This window comes from Dermacentor variabilis, chromosome 8 (genome assembly GCF_050947875.1).
Source record: "Dermacentor variabilis isolate Ectoservices chromosome 8, ASM5094787v1, whole genome shotgun sequence".
NCBI classification, from domain to species: domain Eukaryota; kingdom Metazoa; phylum Arthropoda; class Arachnida; order Ixodida; family Ixodidae; genus Dermacentor; species Dermacentor variabilis.
The window spans coordinates 79,727,982-79,749,931 of NC_134575.1; the positions used below are offsets into that span (position 1 = coordinate 79,727,982).

The 21,950-nt window shown below is 43.3% G+C and overlaps 1 protein-coding gene across 2 annotated transcripts in view; it reads right to left on the reverse strand.

Moving 5' to 3' along the window:
• Positions 1 to 1,076: 1,076 nt before the first annotated feature.
• LOC142590371 (cytochrome P450 3A13-like) overlaps positions 1,077 to 21,950 on the reverse strand; it is a 103,584-nt gene continuing 82,710 nt past the window's right edge. For both annotated transcript variants that reach the window (XM_075702442.1, XM_075702443.1), the window contains 6 exons: positions 19,128 to 19,209; positions 17,664 to 17,772; positions 10,428 to 10,516; positions 8,875 to 9,015; positions 4,440 to 4,605; positions 1,077 to 1,362 (listed from right to left, as the gene is read on the reverse strand). In XM_075702442.1, the coding sequence (XP_075558557.1) occupies positions 1,285 to 1,362; positions 4,440 to 4,605; positions 8,875 to 9,015; positions 10,428 to 10,516; positions 17,664 to 17,772; positions 19,128 to 19,209 (665 nt within the window). In that variant the 3' untranslated portion in view covers positions 1,077 to 1,284. The remainder of the gene's footprint in view (positions 1,363 to 4,439; positions 4,606 to 8,874; positions 9,016 to 10,427; positions 10,517 to 17,663; positions 17,773 to 19,127; positions 19,210 to 21,950) is intronic.

Sequence of the window (21,950 nt, forward strand, 5' to 3'; positions counted from 1 at the left end):
TACACGATAAGAGTTAAAGAATGGTTGCCAAGGGAAGGGAAGCGCAGTCGAGGACGGCAGAAAAAAAAGGTGGGGTGATAAATTTAGGAAATTTGTAGGTGCAAGGTTGGAAACAGCAAGCGCAAAAAAGGCATAATTGCAGATTGGAGGGAGAAGCCTTGATGATGTAGTGGGCATAAAGCATGGGGTCCTGCTGTTCATGATGAAGGTTAAAAATTCCACGTTGCATTAATAGCACTGGCAGAACGATACTCGTACCTCAATGTAGAGGCAGTTTGTTTCGCAGCAGATCTGTCAGTGGAATTTGAAGCGCTCGAGAACGCTGTGCGCATGTTTTCCTGGTGTCTTGGAAGAGCGAAGTTATTCGCGGTGTTTAAATGTGGAGATGATGTAGTGTATGTCAGGCTTTGTGAGCCCGCAAAGGCTGACGTGTCTAGGTCAATAAGGGGCTGAATAAAAAGTGCTATACTATCATTGTTACCCTGGTTGGAGGCGTTATAGTGAACCCCCAGAAAGCTTGGGTGGTGTGCGGGGCGGTCAAACAGTGCCAGCAACGTATTACGAGGTCGTGGGGCCTGTTCAGGGTGACGTTTGGAGAAAGCTTAAAATATGGTTTATTATAGGGCTTGTAGATAATTAATAAATACTCCTTTTGTCACCCTTACTTTCCAGATTGGGAACACATGCTTCGCTTTTTAAGTGTCCTCAGAACTCAACATGGTACGGCGTTCATGTTCTCGTTGAGTGCAATCAAAGTTTAAGACTGCACTGTACATCGGACCAGTACCGATTCCTCTATTCAAATACGCATGCAGAAATGCTCGCATGAGTAAAATGAGCGGATAGAAATTGTAATTTGGCCTGTCTGTCTTCTTTCGAGTCAACTTTGTACGATATAATTGCTCAATAAGTTCACCTGAGTTGTTATGATTTCCATCCGAATTCCTTCTATGTTTGGTTTCTTGGGATCTTTAGCACAGTTATTTCAAATTATGTAGGCGTTTGTTACTCATTGTGCAGCGATGATCAGTAATAAAAAGAATGAGCAAAGATAAAAACATGCAGTGAAAGACACAGAAGCAACTGAAAACGCTTTATTGGCGAGTGATAGCAGTATGGAGGACCAAGCATAGAAGTCAAGCTTTTCAGTTCACGCATGGGGTGATTTGTGACTGTATCTTGCAGTTAAAGCAGAGACAATCACCTTTAATGACCTCAAAGTGTAAGCAGTCATAATGAACATGATGGTTTTTCGCCCTCCTCTTCCTTGTATTTCCCTGGACTTCAAAGCTTCTGTAGTTTGACGTATATACCTTCCTTTGGGTAACCCACCAACATTGAGGTAAAATATTTCGGTGGCTCCTGAAGCAAAACAAAGAATGAAAAGAACAGACAGTCGTATCAGTACTTTGCAAACCTTGATATTTTGAACACGGTGAATAGTTTTGTGACCTAATCTATCCTAAAAACAAGCCACAATTTGCTCATAGTAGGCTTTGTAGTGGGTTCTTGGGCATGGGAACGTGGTGCTAACATTCGATTCCTAACGTAGGATTTATGGGTGACATAACCACTAATGTGACTAAATGTTCATGTTGGGAGTGAATCAGCGAAACAAATTCCTAGTAACTGTAGTACCTTCGAATGACCCAAATTATGAGGCACGCCAGCGCAGATTGCATTCACGTATTTATTTTATCGCCGTAGATGTCATCCAGCGTCTTTCAGAAAGCGATAGAGTGGTACTTCTGCCATATGGAAGCCAGATATTTGACCGCCATCTAATCATCCAGTGATATTGAGTGCAGCATGTGATAATTATTATCTAGGAAAATAAATATTGCTGTAATCTCCTACATTTCCAAAGTGTCTCATGGTGCAACAAATATAGGCTTTCCTCTCGACGTATAAATGATCTACGGTGCACGAAATACACTTAACCATGTATGGTCGGCGGTTCACCTCAGAATTTCATGAGCGGGAAGGGGCGTAGTATTTTGAAAAGCCAGGAATGCTGGCGGTTGGACGCAGGTCAGACGCTGGGATGCTTATTATAAGACTAAAAGACCTTAAGAATAATTTAGGTGCACATTATTGTTCGCCTTTAGCTGCAGACTGCAAGTCTTGCAACTGTTTGCCATAGTTTAACGAACCATTCGTTTTGTACCGACATAAGGATAACTTGAGGAGCGAGTTGCCATTATCCCTCAAGAGGAAAGTTTATAACAGCTGTGTCTTACCAGTACTCACGTACGGGGCGAAAACCTGGAGGCTTACGAAAAGGGTTCTACTTAAATTGAGGACGACGCAACGAGCTATGGAAAGAATAATGATAGGTGTAAAGTTAAGGGATAAGAAAAGAGCAGATTGGGTGAGGGGACAAATGCTAGTTAATGATATCTTAGTTGAAATCAAGAAAAAGAAATGGGCATGGGCAGGACACGTAATGAGGAGGGAAGATAACCGATGTTCATTAAGAGTTACGGAATGGATTCTAAGGGACGGGAAGCGTAGCAGAGGGCGGCAGTAAGTTAGGTGGGCGGATGAGATTAAGAAGTTTGCAGGGACGGCATGGCCACAATTATTACATGACCTGGGTAGTTGGAGAAGTATGGGAGAGGCCTTTGCCCTGCAGTGGGCGTAACCAGGCTTATGATGATGATGATTATGAAGGATAACTTCGCACGACAAATGATGAAAACGTTCTTCATGCAGAACACTGGTGACACATGCATTGGAGTAGCTTCAGGGGCTGTATCGTGGAGCGAGATGACTTATCTAGATCTGCGATGAGCCATGTCTGAGTGATACCACCTCCATTTTTAGCATTTTGACGCCTGCGCTGCGTGTCATTTTTGTTTTCCTTTGAATTCGGGGTCACGCTCTGATTTTCACCCGTGTGAAGACGCTTCTGTTCAGTTATGGTGACTGCGCAGTGGAAGCTGCTCGCTTTCAAATGCTTCTTTGTTTGAATAAACTTATAGCTGCATGAAAGCACTTTTTGTGTCCATCATTTTACGTCCTTGTTTCTCGCGGTACCTTCGCTTTATATGGGCCCAACCAACTCGTACAAATGTGAACCGTGCTACAGCAATTCGCTGATTATTTCGCGGTTCCGGTGAATGATTTTCACCTACAATCCATGAAAAACTATTCAAAGTGTTATACTAGCAGGTAATAGCTTACTGCACTCTTCCTTATGTTCAGTCCCGTAAGCTCTCCCATTTATATGATTTACAGATCCGAGTGGTCAAGTAGAAGTTAAATCTTTCGTTTGTTTAGAATGAGTGGTCAAGAGAAGTTAAGTCCTCCCTTTTCTTCGCATTATGTACACCCTCACCGAATCACGAAGCATACTGCATCACGTGTCACACGGTGACGGCACAAGCTCATAAAGGTGTCAGTTGTAAATCGGCGACGCATAATGGTTGAAGAAGTGCATGATAGCGTTTTCGACAGCCGGTGACTCATCCATTGGTTGATGATATCGGATGTATGATTCGCTGAGGGCAACACCTCTGCTGTCGCTGCCATCGATTTTTGAGCAATCTTAGCCCGCGTCAACTCTGATTTCCCTATTAAAATACGCATACTACACAAAAATGCTTATGAAACAACCACTGAACCAATTTAAATACCGTTTGTTGAATTCGAAAGTGAAAGTTAACTGAAAGAAAATATAGGAAATGCAATTTGGATTTTGTCCTCATAGTTATTATAAAATTTTGAAAATTTGAAGCATCAAATAGGTAAGAGCATGAAATTAAAGAATATGTAACTTTTGACAAATAGGAGACATCGCAGTTCTGTGACTGAAGCTGGTACAGCCTCTGAGGCGGAAAAAATTGAGATATATATAAAGTCATAAGTTCACATTAAGTATTAGAATGTTTACGATGGACATAAAAATGTCTTACTGGCAAAATTTCGGTGTATTTCAAGCAGGTGTATAATATATAAATTTTTTCGCCTTTAGGTGCAATAGCAGGTGCCGTTAACGTAAATGTGATATCGTTTTTTATAGCTCAGATACTTATTTGCACACCTATCACTCCAGCCTCATGAAATTTCATGTAAAGAATATTGTTGAGGTGAATGGAAAACCTTTTTCTACGGTTACTAGACTATAATTCCTTCGTTTAAGTGCAAGAAATGTCATAAAATTCAATGCACTGGCTGCAGAGGAAAAAAATTTCGCCCGCTTTCATTTACTTAGAAAGGAACTCCCGCGCTAAACCTTCGCCCTAATGATGAGGCCTTGTTTGTTCACAACATGCGTCATGGCGCGTGATATCACCACACTAAAGCAGCGTGTCGGTCATGGGCCACTAGCCATGGCTCTGACGCATGCTACTCTACCTGAAGAAATGGCAGTCTGCGGGGCTTCAATAATTTTGTTTCAACAATTAGGGGAACAGCGGTCGCTGAGTGGTACTCACGTTTTTGTACATGCCGCTAGGCAGTAACCTGTACCGCATCACAAGCAGGGCAAGCGCGACCATGAACTCCACCCGGGCGAGAGCGGCTGCCATGCACGTGCGCGGTCCAAGTCCGTAGGGGAAGTACGAGAAGGGATGTATGCGCTCCTTGTTTGCTTTGCTGAATCTGCGGCAGAGTGTAGTGTAGAGAACGAAATCTGATTAATACGTTGCAAGAAGTAAATTTGAATAAAAAACGAAGAATTGCTATTTTTATAGGACCTTTAGCTCAATGAAAGCCAGATTCTTTCCATTGTTAAGCTTATGGCGAAAACAGATGTTTTCCCTATTTTAACATGATTGGTCCACACACGGTGAAGTGAAAGATTTTTCAGTACTTTGAGGGAAATGAAATTTGTTCGTCTCTTTACTATACTTATTAATATTTCTGGGGTGGCTCTCCAACCAGGCAAGTATAGGCAGACACATTTGATATGCGCAAGCCAATTGGTCCTAGTTTCTTAGTAAGATAGAGTTGCACTCAGGGCGTATTATGCTGCTCAGAGCGTAGCTATGTAAACTCGTAGAATGGATGGTTAGACGCATCGCGCAGTCGCTGGTGTGTGGGCGCCACCTATCTCGTCGATGGTTACATCTCATACGTTTACGTATTGCGTGATTTTACATACAAACATACATACAAACAATGCTACAGGTAATGGATGCGTCGTGCCAGTCTCACCTTGTTTACATGTGTCATTTGTGACAATGATATATCAGCATTTGACTCTTTCGTACCACACGGAAGCTCAATCCATAAGGGGAGTAAAAGTTACTCACTTAGTGAAATAAACTATCAAAGCATTCTTTTAAGTAAAAATATGAAAAGGAAGGCAATTGTGATTATTTCCGCGATATCACAGAAAAACAAGCTAACAGAAAACAGTAGAGAATAGAAAAGACATGCTAAAAGATTGACATAAATTTTATTTATTTTCACAATGAAACATCGGCAGGCCTCCTCTCGCGATGACAGTCCATGTTAATGCGATTAACCTGCAGGCAAGGTAGCAACGCGTCTTATTAGTGAACACGGTTTGGTAGCGCAAGAACTCTAAAAGAAAAGAATACAGTTAGAGGACAAGTGGAAAGGACCCCAACATGCACAAAGAAAAGTTATTCTTGCACACTACTGAAGTCACGTTCATTTATTACCTGGAATGTTCATTCTGATACGTTTCTTGTTTCGGCAATATACGAAATACACTGTCTCCGGTATCGGTGCAGTTTGCTGTCTGCAGTTATGTCTATGTATGTTTGTATCTAACCTTTTTCGCGCCTACCTTCACAACGCATGGTCGAATGGGCAGCGCATCGCGCTGCTGTGCTGAGTGAACTTGTTAGGAAACCAACTGCCGGAGAAACTTCGGTCACTGACTATGTGACAGTGTCTATATACATGCCACTATTTAACGAAGCTGTTTCCCGCCCACATGGGTCTTTGTATAGGCGGAGCTGGGTAGGTACGCCTGTTCAGTGAAACTCAGTGGCGCCAAATTGTAGCACTGGGAATGCGCAACTCGGTTTGGGCTGGTCTTCGCTGAACCTCTTTGTTGCTAAATTGAGTCACTGGGTATCTGCGAGTAGGTGTGTGCTGCTGTTGAAGGAACGTCTTTTAAGCTAACTTGAGTAACTACGTATACGCCACTGAGAATGTGCCTTTCTAGAATGACGAAGAAGATCCTTATGTTTATTTGATACTGCGAGGAATCGAACCCACGTGACAAGGGTTCCTGAAAAAAAAAAGCAATCTAACGTTCTAGGAGGCTGCGCCACAAATGCATTTGGTATGTGTCACTCCAATAACTAGCGAGATGTGTCGATAAAGCAATGAGTATATACCGTTCTTTAACCTCTCGCGAACTTGGGCCACTGAATATGCTGCAAACGAGTGAACAACAGCCAGCGTTCACAAGCAATGGTGCGGGACGCTTCTCGTCTTGCACGCAACGCGCAGACTTCTCGGCAGTGCCACTAGAGGGCGCAGCGTGTCCAGAAATAAGCACGATAGAGGAACGTGGACGGTCATTGCATGAAACGTTTAACAGCGCTCTTGCGCACCGGCACCCCATAGATTTCAGACGCCGCGCATAGGATTTGCGGCGGCGATGACGCTAGATCTTGCCCCGTGTTCTAGGGAAGCGCAAAGTAGGAGTCCTACTGCAGTGCACGCCTCATACATGACTCGTTTCGACAGTGGCAATACCTTGTGCCCCTATATTGATTCAATGGTAAACACATTACTATCGACAGTCATCGCGAGATTGGTTGTGCTGAATTTTTGCTAGCTGAGCCTCCTCTTTATAAACTGCTGAAATGTTGTTGCGGTTTAGCGAAAGAGCCTCTTTAAGACACTGATGGTACTGGATACCAAGGCCAGGTTGCAAGGTTCCTATAAAAACTTGTCGCCGAAAGGAGAGTATTCAATTGATGAAAGGAGAACGTCCTCCAGTGCGTTTGGGGCGAAGGTTAGCTCATCATGCAGACTCCGCACTTTGTTGAAGCCGTCTGACTACGGAAAGGTGGCATTGCTAATAGGTGGCGCTAAAGATCACCGACCAGCATGTCGTGACTACCGAACTGGTCAGATTGCACCTTTATGGCTACATCATAGATTGCCTTGGTGAAGCAGATTCCCTTCATTGCCGTCTTAGATGACCCTATCAGATACGTCTGTAAATAGTTGAATTTCTCGTTCTTCGTCAAGGGAGTCGCTACTGTAAATGCTTGCCTGGCACTGGCCACAAAGGTATTGCCGGTGAGGCTGCTCCTTAGAAGAGCTCTGTATGTGCAGCTTAGGCATGGAAAAGCGGGGCAACGGCGCCACTGGCGAAGCTCCGGGCGAGATGAAAGGGGCAGCTGTTTGTGGTGTCGATGCAAGCAATCCTGTATGATTCTCGGCGGAGTCGACGAATACTGAAAGGGCCGGGGGGTGGTGTCCTGTGGTGAAGCGTTCACTTGTCTTGGTAAAGATGACCTTTTGCTCATAGTCGAAGGTTGTAGTCAGGTCTGCCTAGATGTAAGCATTCGTGAGCCTGTCTTGGCCTGCTTCACTGAGATGAGTTTGAGCTGTTCGTCACGCGCACGCACAGCGGAGGCCTTATCTGCTAGGAGGGCGTCAGTCGTAGAAATGGCCTGTTTGATGGCGGCCCTAACCTAGCGGCACTTCTTGCGGACAATTGAAGAGTGCAAGATCCAATAACGTTGTTCGCGCATCGGTACCCAAGGTCAACTCAAGACTTGCGTAGACGCTTTTTATTCCGAGAATAGCCTCCATGCTCTTTCTCGTTGCTGTTTTTTCATCCACTGCAGTGCGCAGCGCAAAATTAACAGCAATGCTGGCGCTCGCCCTTTAAGGGTGTCGGGTATACTTGCTGCGTAAGCCTACTTAAGAGCCATATATTTGATGGTATGACTAGTTCCGCCTCATGTGAGCTCCGAGCTGAGCTCTTCTTTGATGCGAAAGCATCAAATGGCCCACTGCGCGAAAGCACCGTAGGCTCCTGCAGCTTGCTGGCTCGGGGGCCTGTACGACTATGGTGCTTTACTCAGAGCACAAGACTGGTAGGAGCGCTCAGAGGTGTTCAATGTGACATTATAGCTTTCGCATTCATAACTAATAAGAAGTGCTTAGGTGTCCCCGGGTATTTTTATAAGGTATAGTTGGAGAAGTTGGCACCATTAGGAGGCATTAGCTGCTCCTCGTCACATGGCGAACAAAATACAATTATAGAAACCGCCCTAGAATACTGCTTACAGTCAGGCGGCTTGGACACAACATTCTGCGCGCGAGCCTGAGAAGCCGTGGACTATAAACATTCACAAGATTGTAAGTAAGTGCGAGTACTTCAAATGGTCCAACGACACAAACAGAAGCTCAGTTACGCAGCCGAAGGGAGGAAACGGAAATGCAGATGCATAACACAACATAATTATTGGGCGTATAAACAAGGTGAGACTGGCACGACGCATCAATTACCTGTAGCATTGCGACTTTTGTGTCAGAGCATACTGAAATTTATCAGAATCCTGGGATATTAGTGCTAGTAAGCTTTCATTCAACATGTCATAGATAGTAGACGATGGGACAATTGATGCGTGAACAGCGAGTTTTGATAATTTTTGTTTTCATTGCATTTGCTGTCACACGTTTTGTTACAGCGTGCCAGCGAAGCAACTTAATAGCACTGTGCTTTCGCGTAAACACATCTTCATCGGTCCTATTGTGTTTACCGTACGGATTTGAATTAAAAGCAGGTAATAGCGATTTTGCCCTATTTTGTATATTTCTTGTTCAGCCGTCTGAGCTTTCAGATGCAGAAAAGCATTTGTTTGAATTTAATACTAGAGTTATACCGTATATTCTTAGGGTAGATAGAAAGCTGTTGTATATTACCGTTCAGGGTCAAACTTTTTCGGTTCCGGCCACAGCATGGGATCGTAGTGCACATCGAGAGTGGGAACGGAAACGTTCATGCCTTTCAGGATGCGAATTCCATTGCACTCGTAGTCCTCGTCACATACCCTGCGCACCGAGCTGCAAACACACAGTTATTTGTGGACGTTGAAGGAAACATCCGTCAAGTTATCGGCTACCAACACAGCCAAAAGCCAACTAGCATAAGGGAAGCACAATTCTCCCGTTTTTCGGCTTCAGTGTCTGTAATTTCACAGGTCTCTAGAGCACGAAAACAAAATACCTATGTCTTTTTTTCAATAGGGGCGCTGTCCTTTACCTCAATCTATTTGGCGCCGATGAAGCACAAGAAACGGGGACTAAAAGAATACGATGCGGACGGGACTAGCGGACGAACGCACTTTAAGAGTTCAAAAAGTGGAGAATTAAGGCTTGAACCTTGCTTTTAACTGCAAAAGTGGCAGTTGTTATACATGGCTGAAGAACGCGGAGTTTCTCGACCATGGAAATAAAGAATTGAGCTTGAGATATTGGAAACGATGGCAATAGGTGATAGCGGGGCCCTTATGTGCATGAGCCTGGCTGAGAAGCCATATTTAATCAAGGGAACTAGTTTTATGGGTTGTTACAACTAAGCTGGTTCATCATTCACATCTGTCTGATTTTGGGCTTGTTGTACCAGTTCTTCGCTGGATTAGTCAAAAACGGACTAGGCAAGAAGTGGACGGCTGGAAAGGTGCATAGACAAATGAATGATGATGAAACTCTAAAGGTGGAGGAGAGAAGGAGAAAGGAAATGTTGACATCTATTGAGTATATCCACAAAACTACAAAGAAAAATAGTCAAGGTTCTTCTAAAAGAAAGCATGGCAGTCAAAGAAAAATAACAATATACCTGGAACTCGTCTTGGTTATAGATCACGTATTACGGAAAAAGTATGTTCGGCACTTCTTGTTAAGCGTTCTCTAAACGCGCGTAAACAATATTAAACCACTGAAGTTTTCAGCTAGAGTCGGTGGTGAGCCTAAATAAAGCGTGATACAAGCATATGTCGGTGCGGCCATGTATTTACCTTTTTTCTGTGGGTGTGTTCAGTAGCGAAGGGGATTTTTGTCCTGGTTCATTTCAGGATCTTTGTCATCTGTCTCTGTTTACATATAGCACGCGTAAGGTGACCCACGTCGTTTAGGCACATCAAATGTGAAAACCTTCGAAGCGGCTGAGTGAATTTCCGTGGAAAAATGACGCTGAAGCTTCAATCTCTACGGACACAATTACATAGCGGAACTAAATTTCTTGAACAACCTGTTAATTGCCAAAGCCTCGCACCATGCATTATGCTGCGACCCACTGCTTGCTCGCGTCATTGATAGTAAGATAGATAGTATCTGGCCACCCAGGTGTACCCTCATTGACGGAAATAAAATCTTCTCACCGAAAACTTTCCAAGTTAAACAATGAGGAAAGTTTACGCTAGGAGCCCTGTAAAATTTGACAGAAACAATTTACAAAGTGGAAAGAAGCATCTTACCCTGGAAGCGAAGGATAGAGTCTCAGGGTTTCTGACAGCACTTGGCCCAAGTATGTGAGTTCCGCGAGGCCGTCGTATGTGAGCTCCCCCTGCACAGTGGGCCGTAGAAGTGTATAATAACCATGCTCAAAATGACGTCATATTATGCGCTCCATAAAGTAGGATCGCTGCTTGTTCAACTGTAGCAGACAAAAGAGAAATAACGTGAGAGAATAGAAAACAACGTCAGTAAAACCGGACATGCAACGTTATCGAACTGCGTGATTCGGTATGATCAGACTCATTGGAATGATTAGACAAGTAAAATGTTACTCCCGATGAATAGCTCCAATAAGTAACTAAGAAAGTGCGAAAAAATAATATCTAAGGCGTAAGAACATTAAATACAAAAAAGTATAAATATACAGCCTTTAGTAAAAGGAATACAGGCTGTGTGTTAATCCACCAATACTTAATTGAGCTTTGTGGGTGATATAAATTGGTAAAAAGATTATGGCGCGCGCAGCGCTATATCGAAAATTCCCTCATTGTCCGAAAACAACTCGCAATTCAATGCGACCATCAAAGTCTAGGTTTAGAACAGTCTTTTACATTTTTTTGTTATTGCGAAACGTTTACACCCGTGCGACCAGCTCGCGAATGCAGAATATGCAGGTTATATATATATATATATATATATATATATATATATATATATATATATATATATATATATACATATACTTTTCTCTTTATTTCCTGAAAATACCTCAAGGACCCTGTGCGCAGGGTTTTAGATGACGGGTGAGCAGAGGTGATTATGCAAAGTTAGTTGATGCTTACAAAGACGGACTCAACGGTGGCTTTGAATTGAACAGGGTTTACGTGAGGGAGGATGGTTGAGTGAAGATTGTTCCAATCAATGGCTGTCTGAACAAATAAGAAATACGAGGTATGAGAACGAGTATGAACAACGGCGGGCTGTAGCTTCGTTAACTCATTTTTTTGGCAAAGGAACTGCATCTGATCCCACCGTCTTTAGTTCACGCTTGCTTAAACAGCGAAGCCATGCTTCATAGCGCAGCACACATGATGGTGTGTGTGTAAAATCTCGAGCCATAGTGCTTGTGCGCAGAAGGATGGACAATTGAGCGAGTTGATGCTGGTTGGATATCTTGAAGGGGCAGCGCAAGACAACGCTGACAGCGCTGAACTCACAACTAACTTGATTCGAAGGCACACACAAACTTATGTACTGCGATACATAGCCACGTGCTCTCCCATCGATGGCGTCATTATCAGTGCGCAGGCAAACACGCAAAATCCTGTAACAAAATGCGACAGTATGAGGCAGTTTAAAGATTCATATTCACTCTCATACAAATTTAACGATGGCATGCTTACACAACGCGATGCTTTTTTCTTGATATAGTAGGCCTGAATAATATCCCTCGTATTGTGATTTCTCTGCGCGCATTGCGGTCTCTTCATAGACTGGAGTGCACCCATGCTCCGAGCAATGCCGCGCGACATGTCTGTAGGCGTTACCCGTTAGGCGGAATGTAAGTTAGGCGCCTATGTTAGGCGGTTAGGCGCCTATGCTCCGACAATGTAATGTTCAGGCATCGACTTGTTGGGCCTATATAGACGTGACCGCAGGAAAATGGAAGCTCGTAAACAACTCCCATTCTACAGTGCACAGGTGCGGACGTGTGCTTGACAGTGCACCATTTCCCAGTATGAGTGGAGGCAGCCTGGGCAAAGTTTGTATTAATGTTAGCGCAAATTTTCATCATCTTGTGATGGACAGAAAAAATAACGTTTACGTCAAACCTGCCTGCTACATTTCTGTGGCTGTGTGACAGTGTGTGTGTGTATATATATATATATATATATATATATATATATATATATATATATATATCATGAGAAGCCAACAAACACTGACACCAAGGACAACATAGGGGAAATAACTTGTGCTTTATAAATGAAATAAAGAAACGATATATTAATGGAAATTAAAGTGGATGAAAAAACAACTTGCCGCAGGTGGGAACCGAACCCACAACCTTCGCATTTCGCGTGCGATGCTCAACCAATTGAGCTACCGCAGCGCTGTTTTCCCATCCACTTTAATTTCCATTAATATATCGTTTCTTTATTTCATTTATTAAGCACAAGTAATTTCCCCTATGTTGTCCTTGGTGTCAGTGTTTGTTGGCTTCATATGATATAACTAATAAAATCGGGCCCCTCGGTTAACCCCCTTTCTTCTCATTCATATATATATATATATATATATATATATATATATATATATATATATATATATATATATATATATATATATATATATATATGGAATTACAACCAGTTTTTGCTTCTCCTCGGCAGGCTCTTCATTATATATTCTTGTAGGTACTCCTAATTTTACATGCTTACCAAGCTTCTGTACGGTCATGCGGAGAGCATCCTCCCGAAAACCTGCCGCTCTCAAACGCTGCAGTTGTTTCAAGAAACTCTCAAAAGTCTGGTGAGAACACGATTTCGAAATTGCGGTATATAGAACCGAAAAAGCAATGCCATTTTTCGTCACCTTCGAATTGGCGGAGTGAAAATTTAAAAATGTTTTTTTTTTCTGACCTTGGGCAATAAATCCAGCACAAATGCTTATAAGTTAGCTTAGGCCTCGTATTTAAAAATTGCAGCTCATTCTACCTCGCACTTCATGTGTGAAATATGACTCTGAGTCACATTTGCGGAATACTTGAAGTGCATCATGAACCATTTGTTGGAATTTAGTATTCTTCACAAAGATCACAATATCATAAACATATCTTAGCAATTTGATTGTTGGGTTATCTAGGTTACTTCTTATGTTTGTTTTTATGTTTTTATGTTTTTATGTTTTATGTGTATGTTAAATTACCTTTCCATTCAAGAACAGCTGAAGCTAAGTAAAAAGAGAGAATCTCGAGCAAACTACTAACCGATAGACCACAGCTGCTAGAAAATTTGAGCTTATCATTGTCTTCGGTGATAGACAGTTTCACACTTATCATCAAATCGTTATGTTGAATGTTATAATATATTTCTTTAACTTCGATGCTAAAATTATTGCACTCACGAGGATTTGATTAAAAGAGGAAGCGGATGAGTTCATACGAGTATTTTACCACAAGAGGATCTCTGATCGCCAATGATTACAAATGCCTTTGTAAGTAACCTGAGACAACCCGCTGCCACGTATCTTTTGCGTGACTATTGCTGGAAATGGAATGTCAGGTGTGTGTATGATTGGTGCGAAAAAAATATCAAAATTAAGATATTTTGCCTTTTTACTGATTAAGCTAGGTGCTCAAATTGTGGCTGTGGAGCAGCCACATTGCGCACTCCTTAACTTTAGTCGGCTTTATATCTATTGCTCTGAAATTCTTTCTTATTGCATCTGACGCTTTTTGCAGAAGGTACTCTCTGGCACCACAACAAAGAAACCTTCCTTATCAAATGTCAAAATGTGAACGCTTCTACTAACAGCATATTCTACACAATCGTTTACAGCCCTATTCCTCGAGCGCTTCTCTCCTGATCGTCCCAACGTATCCACACACTCAGCTATGAAGCGTGGTCTTTCTTCTTCGATCACCTGGTGGGTTACTCTCCCAGCCATACTCACCTTCTCCGGCATGGTGAGGCTTCGCTTGCGGGCAAATTATCGGCTAAGACCAAGGTTTCTTCCCAGTACCAGTACCAGTATACCGGTACCAACTCGCGCAAATGTTGATCCTTCTACGGTATATTTCTATCACATCGGGCTATTTTACTAGTGTAACAACTAGTGCCTACATAAGCTAAGTCAGCTCGCGTCTATGATGGCAGTATCCATATGCAAGAGCAGGATCCTTTCATGGCGCGTTTGGTACGCTCTGTGCCCCCGAGAATTGCAGTTGTTGTGTGGCAGAAAAAATACAAAGGCAAGAGCAGAAGGCATTTCCTAGAGTGGCGTAAGACATTCTATCATATAGCCGAATAGATGTGGAACACCGTTTGGCCTACGCTTTCAATAGCACAAAAGAAGATGCCCGAAGGAAAACTGTTGTTTTTTTGGTGACGAGGCTCTACCAGAAGATTATCGAAGAACCCTTGGTCTTGGTCCAGAATTTCCAGAATTTGTCCACAAGCAAAGCCTCACCCCACCGGAGAAGGTGACTACGGCTAGGACGGTCACCCATCGGGAGACCGAAGAAGTAACATTACGCTTAATAGCTGAGTGTGTGGATGTGTCGGGACGATCAGGAGAGAGGTGCTCCAATAATTGCGCTCGAAAACTATTGTGCAAAATATGCCGTGAGTAGAAGCCTCCACATTTTGAGCTTTGATAAAAAATGTTTCTCTGTTGTGGCGCCAGAGAGTATCTTCTGCAAAAAAGCGTCAGGTGCAATAAGAAAGAATTTCAGAGCAGTAGATCTGAAGTCAGCTAAGGTTAAGAAGCACGCACTGTCGCTGCTCCACAGCCGGAATCTTGCGCAGCTAGCTTTATAAGCCAATAATGCGAAAAGTCATAATTTGGATATTTTCTTCGCAGCAAAGACCTAGAAATGTGAGATTCCATTTCGAGCAATGGTCACGTGAAAGGGGACATGGCAGCGGTTTCTTTCGTGTTACTTACAAAGGCTTTCCAGTCATTGGTGGTCAGAGATCTTTTTGTGGTAAAAAAAACTCGGATGATCTGATCAGCTTCCTCGTTCAATGTAATCCTGGTGATTGTAATATTTTTAGCATCTATGTTCAAGACCTGTACTATAAAATTACACATGGCTATTTAATGACAAGTGTTAAACACTGTATCACCGAAGACAATGATGAGCTCAAATTTTTTAGCAGCTATGTTGTATCTGTTAGTAGTTTTCCGGATATTCTCTCTTTTTAATAAGCTTCAACTAGTGTTGAATGGAAAGAAAACTTATACCGACAAAAATCAGGCCTTTGCATTGGCTTAAAGTGCTCCGGTACTAACTAAAGTAGGGTTGATAGTAGGGCTGATAAGTAGGGTTGATAGAAATATAAAAGGTAAACTAGATGAACCAACAAAGTGCTAACATATGTTCATGATTTTGTGACCTTAGTGAAGAATACTATTTTGCAACAAGTAGTTTATGATGTACTTGAAGTGTTCCACAAATGTGGCTCAAGGCTAGGTTTCACACATGAAGTGCCAGATAAGGACGAGCTAAAATTTTTAGATACCAGACTTAAACTAACTGATGAGCATGTGGGCAGGATGTATGTGTTGCTTAAAGTCGGAAAAAACAATTTGAAATTTTCGCTCCGCACATTCGAAAGTGGTAGAAAATGGCATTGCTTTTCCGGTTCCAATTTCTGCACTTTCGAAATTGTGCTTTCACCTGACCGCTGAGAGTTTCTTAGAACAACTGAAGCGTTTGAAAGCGGTAGGTTTTCGGGAGGATGGTATCCGCATGGCAGTACAGAAGCTTCTTAAGCGTATAACATTAAGATCACCCACAAGAATGAATAATCAAGAGCTTGCCGGTAAGAAGGAAAAGCTGGTTCTAATCTCATATGTACACAAACTATCAAACAGCTTCAGGAATGTAGCAAGCTGACTTGATGTAGAGGTTGTTTTATTCTACCCCTAACTAGATGATCAAAATTTGCGGTAAGATTGATAGGAAGTTGGCCCGGGCTGCCTCCACTCATGCTGCACTGTTAAGAACACGTCCCCGCCTGGGAGTTGTTTACGAGCTTCAATGTTGCTATGGTTACGTCTATATCGGCCAAAGAGGTTGATGCAGGAACATTACATTCTCTGAGCATAGGCGCTCGCTAAGAGGTAATGCCTACTCACACGCCGCGCTGGCATTGCTCTGTGCATGGGTGCACTCCAATCTCTGAACAGACCACAATATTTTTCGCACATAGAAATCAGACTACGAGGCAGATTATTGAGGCCTACTATATCAGGCAAAAAGGAACGCGTCGTGTAAGGTTGTTATCATTAGATTTGCATGAGAGTGCATTTGAATTTTTAAACCGCCTCATAGTGTGGCATTAGAATAAAGGATATTGCACTTTCCCTTGCGCACTGATAATGACGCCAAACGGTGGGAGAGCACGGGGTTATGGGTTGTAATACATAAGCTTGTGGAGGCCTTCGAATAAAGTTAGTTGTGAGTTCAGCGCTACTAGTCGCACACTACAAGGGGTAATTTTCTGTTTGTATGTTTTCTGAAATTTATAAAAAATGGTGGAGTTATGAAAGTCTAAGCATCACGGCAAGTTTTATGAGAAGGAGCAGTAGCTACGAAAAGGCGTTATTTGAATCTGAAAAACGAACAAGCAACCAACAAACACACACGCAGAAGAGGTTCCAGTGACAGAAAAGAAATTGCGAGGAGACAACCCCTGTAGAAACGTTCATGTGTGTACATGATGTTCAGGCATTGTTTGAACTTGTTTCTATTGACGTGCATCTTTTGTCGCTTCTCTCACTTTGAACACGATTTTCATTATTGGATATAAGTTTGAAGAAAGCCCGGACCAATTTCACAATACTTTTCGTACATACGTGGTATTTCTTATTCACCAGATAGCTTCCCTAATAATATGCGCAAAACAAGATTGGCTAACATATATGGTCTTACGAGCAGTTGTAGCATGAGGACTTATTTTAGAATACAGACCCTTGTCACTGGACACATTTTAACAGGCCTTTTAGCTACGAAGCAACGCGTTCAGAATAATATGTAGAGTAATTTTTCTTAGTTTCAGCTCACGTTCTATCAGCAATACCAGCACATTAGGCACGATTTATCTGTGTTTCATCGCATTCGGCGGAAATGACAAAGTATGAGCGTTCCAGCCGCACTACGCTCACCGGACTAATGTATTTAGCGTGCGAGTAATTTGTTAGTCCAATAACGAAAGGATAAGTTCTTCGTGGCTTGAATATAGTTTCTATACGCATCTCCGCTACTGATATGAAATTCAAAACTACGCTAACAGCGAATAGCTAATGAAGATAACTGGCTTATTTTGTGCATCTATGAAGGATACGATGGACATAAGTGCAATAAAATTCAATGGACGAGAATAAATAGAGAAAAGAGAGAGCGCTAACATATATACCTGTTGCCTGACTGCGTATTTGCACTACCTTTCCGTGTTTCCAATGCCACATAGTTTGTTTTTATTATTAGGCGAAAAATATAGTAAATATGACTCGTAAGAAGCGCGTACCTCTTTCTGGAGTAGGGCTTGAACTTCTGCTCGAACTTTGTCCTGCACTTCTTGGTGTTCAGCGAGTAGGTAAGACGCGAAGGCCAGCGGTGAAGCTATGTTGTCGATGCTGCATGCCAGAAAGAATGGTGTGCAACATAATTTTATATTTAACGCGGCTTTAGAAACGGTACTTCTCCTTCGTCTGAAAAAACAAATCATTGGACTCAGCATTCTTTGAGTAGGAACTCTTTAATTGTTGGAATCAGACTCAAGCAAGAAGAAATCGGTAGCTGGAACACTGGAAATACTTAAAAACCGCAAAATGCTAAGAACGCAACTGCATCAAAACACCGCTCGGGAACGAGCTTATTGAAGGCTTGCACTGTGATATTCATCACTGACTTTGCGGTATTCGACTTCACTGGAACATCGTCAGTGCAGAGTTCGCACGTTTGCGCGGCTTCATTTAGCAGATAAAATGAATTGCGGTGTTTATCATCCCTAAGCTGTACAGTGGGTTTGAAGCACTGATCGGAATATCTGCGGCGTATTTTGGAATATGTGACCTAAAATCGCGATAAAAGCAGCCAAACTAAACCATGTGCCCTGATTATGTGCTCCATTCTTGACCGCTTTCTTTTAACAGTGGATATTTACCTAGTCTGCGTTATGTATATATATATTCCTTAGCAGGAGCCTAGAGGTTCCGAAACCTGTGTATAGATAACAACATCCGTATTTGCGAGTGAATATGTATTATTAATGTTGCAGTGGTTGCACCATGTCATATCAAGTACGCTTCAAACCACCAAAGTAATAAATAAAGTAAGGCTACATGAAATGACCAATCGTACCCATACGGGAAACGGGGTAAGGAAAACTTGTCCTACGTGCACCTGACCTTCGTCACGGTTACGTAATCTACAGATAACGATGCCGGATTGCTTTGGCGTCCCGCTCCCTCAAGTCGGAATCTTATCGTTGCTTTGGGATCGCCTGGGCTCGGGCGGCTCTAACGGCTGGTTCGGTGCGCCGACAGTGAGCCCTTTCACGGGCGAGCTCTCGCCGTCGCTTGTCGAAATGCTGCCCTTTCATCGGAGGAAGGCACAACGCGTGGCCGTCCCATCCGCTTTCAGAGACTTACCTGAAGGGAAGCGAAGCCAGCGCAGCGCGCCCGGAACCCTTTCCGGCCATTTCCCTCCCCGGCTGAAGCAAAACAGCTGATTGGTTGAGCGTGGAGCGTGAGCGTGCGCCTATGCAGCTGGAATTCTTGCAAATGACTCACGCTTCGGTGCCGGCGCAGCTTTCAAATCATAAAACCGCTCTTTCCCGCAGCTGCTCTGCTCTGTGAGCAATTGAATGTTGGCGTGACCATCTCATCACCGAAACTTATGAGCCAATGGGAGCTTCACTTAGAAATGTGAAGCAGGTACACTGCATTAGAGGGTACGTACGGCAAGGCGTAGTTGGTGGAAATCTTACCCGGCAACAATGCAGATTGAGGTGTTAGAAGCCGTCCTTAGCTCGAGTGGGTGTGACATCAGTATGCTCGATAACCTCAGGCCTGGAAAGCAACAGGAAAGCGCGTAAAGAAGTGCTACCAATTTAGCATCATATTTTCAATCATAGCGAAAACTAATTGACCAAGAACAACACACGGACGGCACACAAAGACGAGTGCTCAGAGGTACCAACAGTGTTATAAAATACAGACTGTGCCCTTAGCCACGTAGATCAACAAACTCAAGTGTGCAGAATGCAATTTAAACGTTGTCGCGGGCTAGCGCATTGGCTCGTGAATGCCAAGCAGCCATCTGCTCCACGTACGGCTCTTACTGCTAAAACGTGTTCAACAATTCTGCGACTGCGGAAAAAAATACAATTAAAGATCCCGTACCACTGATGACAGAAAGCACTGAGTACGAGATGGCATGCGGTGTGGTGCCTGTGTCAACTGCCTGTGTCAACTGCCATGAATACTTTTGCTTTTCTGTGTGTGTGATGGTGATTCCTCGATATACTTATTGGGACACAAGTAATATCCGCGATATACAAGCAGGATACTCTCAACTAACCTCCGTGTGTTATGGCGTCTCAACAGCCACGTAGTAAGGTACAACTTGGACTAACTTCTGTTGATCAAATATCTTGGCGTCATATTTCCTAACTATCATGTCTTTCTGATTGGGATGGCAAGGAGATCGACACGCGACACATGCTCCTGCGTGTGACGAGGCATTAACACACAGAGGCAAGATATGTGTCATGTGTTTGAAAGACTGGACTATCCTACAATAGGAGAAAAAGAAACGTTCTAGAGGATTACTTACAGATGAAGTACGAGCATAATGCTATTTGCGTTGTTGAAGTTTCCCAGGTCCACGCACCAACATACTAGATTATAGCGAGACTACCTGCTACCGTTGCTTGTCGCGATGCATCTCGTACGAGGTTTAATTCGTCTGTGATACTGCCTCTATCTGTTTCTGTCGCCTTACTCTCGAACAGGACAGTGAAGCACAACTACTTCTGGTTAACTTCCCTGCCTGTATATACCTCCTTGAGTTCTTTGCACACAGGACAGCCCTGCCAGCGAAATCACGAAGACACCCAGATGTGCCGAATTTCTGGAATGTCGAAAACCGGCAGGGAACTTCATCTGCTTGCGCGTCAAAAGTTACAAGGTTTCTGGAGCTCTTCAAAAGCCTTCTATTGCCGACTGCACGAGCTAGACCCATTGCTACGGCTACAACGGCCATCTAACCTTTCCTGCGGGAAAATAACCTTGGTTTATCGCTTGCTGCTGGCTGTGGTGGTTGCTCCTATTGTATGGAAATGGCCGAGAGCCCGATGTTCAACTACTGTCGGTGGGAAGAAATTACGGAGCACTTATTGTGTATCTGTCCTCGTTACCACGTACAACGTCTTAGTCTCCGGACAACATTAAAGCGACTGGACTCGGGACCGTTCGCTGAGTCACAGATAATCGGACCATGGCCACATTCGTCACTTACACAAAAAGCCATTCGTGAATTGGGCAGTACTTGAAGTGCACCGGCCAGAGAAAGGTCATATACACCTTTTCATCAGGCGAGGAGAAAATACGAGCGGCAAGCCTTTCCTCTCACCCAGCTTGTGCAATCAGGCGCGGCGCTGCTTGAAAGTATTGCGGCCACGTGCTGCAGAACAATTTGGTAATATTTCAGTTCGTACTTTGAAAAATTTATGCTATATCTATTCATACAAGGTCGCTGGCTAACCAGTGTGTAGTCTTTCGGTGGATCGATAGCTACAGTATGCAGACATATCTCTTGGGTGCAAACATTTGAGTGCATCAGCCGCCTGGAGGTTACGTGTTGTGAACTATTTGAGTTGTATCAGTATTAATTCAACGAAGGGAACCTGCGTCTGCGTTTTGCCAGGAAATCGAAAATCTGCTCACTATTTGGTCACTTGGCTTAGGAACTCAAACATAAGAGCGCATGCTTATGTACGGCCTACCTAAGGCTACTTCCAAACATCTAAGCGCCAGGTGCTATCAAATATTTGTGATACACCGGTATCGTTCTCATGCATTTCAAGTGTAGTAGTCTTGAAATCACTATAATATGTTCAAGCTACCTCCTGTATGAGGCCGATGGCGCTGCTGAACACAGAGATTACTGCAGTTTGTGAACTAGCATATGTATGCTATGTGCCTCGGCATTGCCTTGTTCGCTCTATAAATCCGTAATAGACAAGAAGGATTGCATAAGAAAACTGCCATGGCAATTTGTGAGGACAAAATTTTCGTAATGCGGGTGAGTACGTACAGGACGAACAAAACCGAATAAAATCGGTTATCATCCTCTTTCTCAAACAAATAAAGAGAAAACGGGTAACGCCGTCATAAGACCTCGCGTGCTCATTCCGCACGTTTATGGATCTAAAAACGTTGATACCGTATGCTTCGACCATGCACTATATAGAGCAAGGATATCTGCAATAGCTTCTACCCCTGCTTCAGACGCTCGCGCAATTCAGAAACGGTTGCTTTGGCGGACAAGTGTAATTCACTCTGTAAGGGTATGCTGTTATCACAACCAACACAATTTTACGCACGTAGAAGACGCCATGCGACACAAAGCAGAATACGCCGGCGTGAAAACAAACACTAGAAACTAGCGCCGAGCGTATACCTGACATACAAACTGAGCGCTCGCATCAGGCAGCATGCCGAGGGCCCATATATGACGCCACTGCGCATGCAATATTAGCGTCGGGCATACAGGCAATCTGATTAGACAAGGTTCGGTGACAACAGAG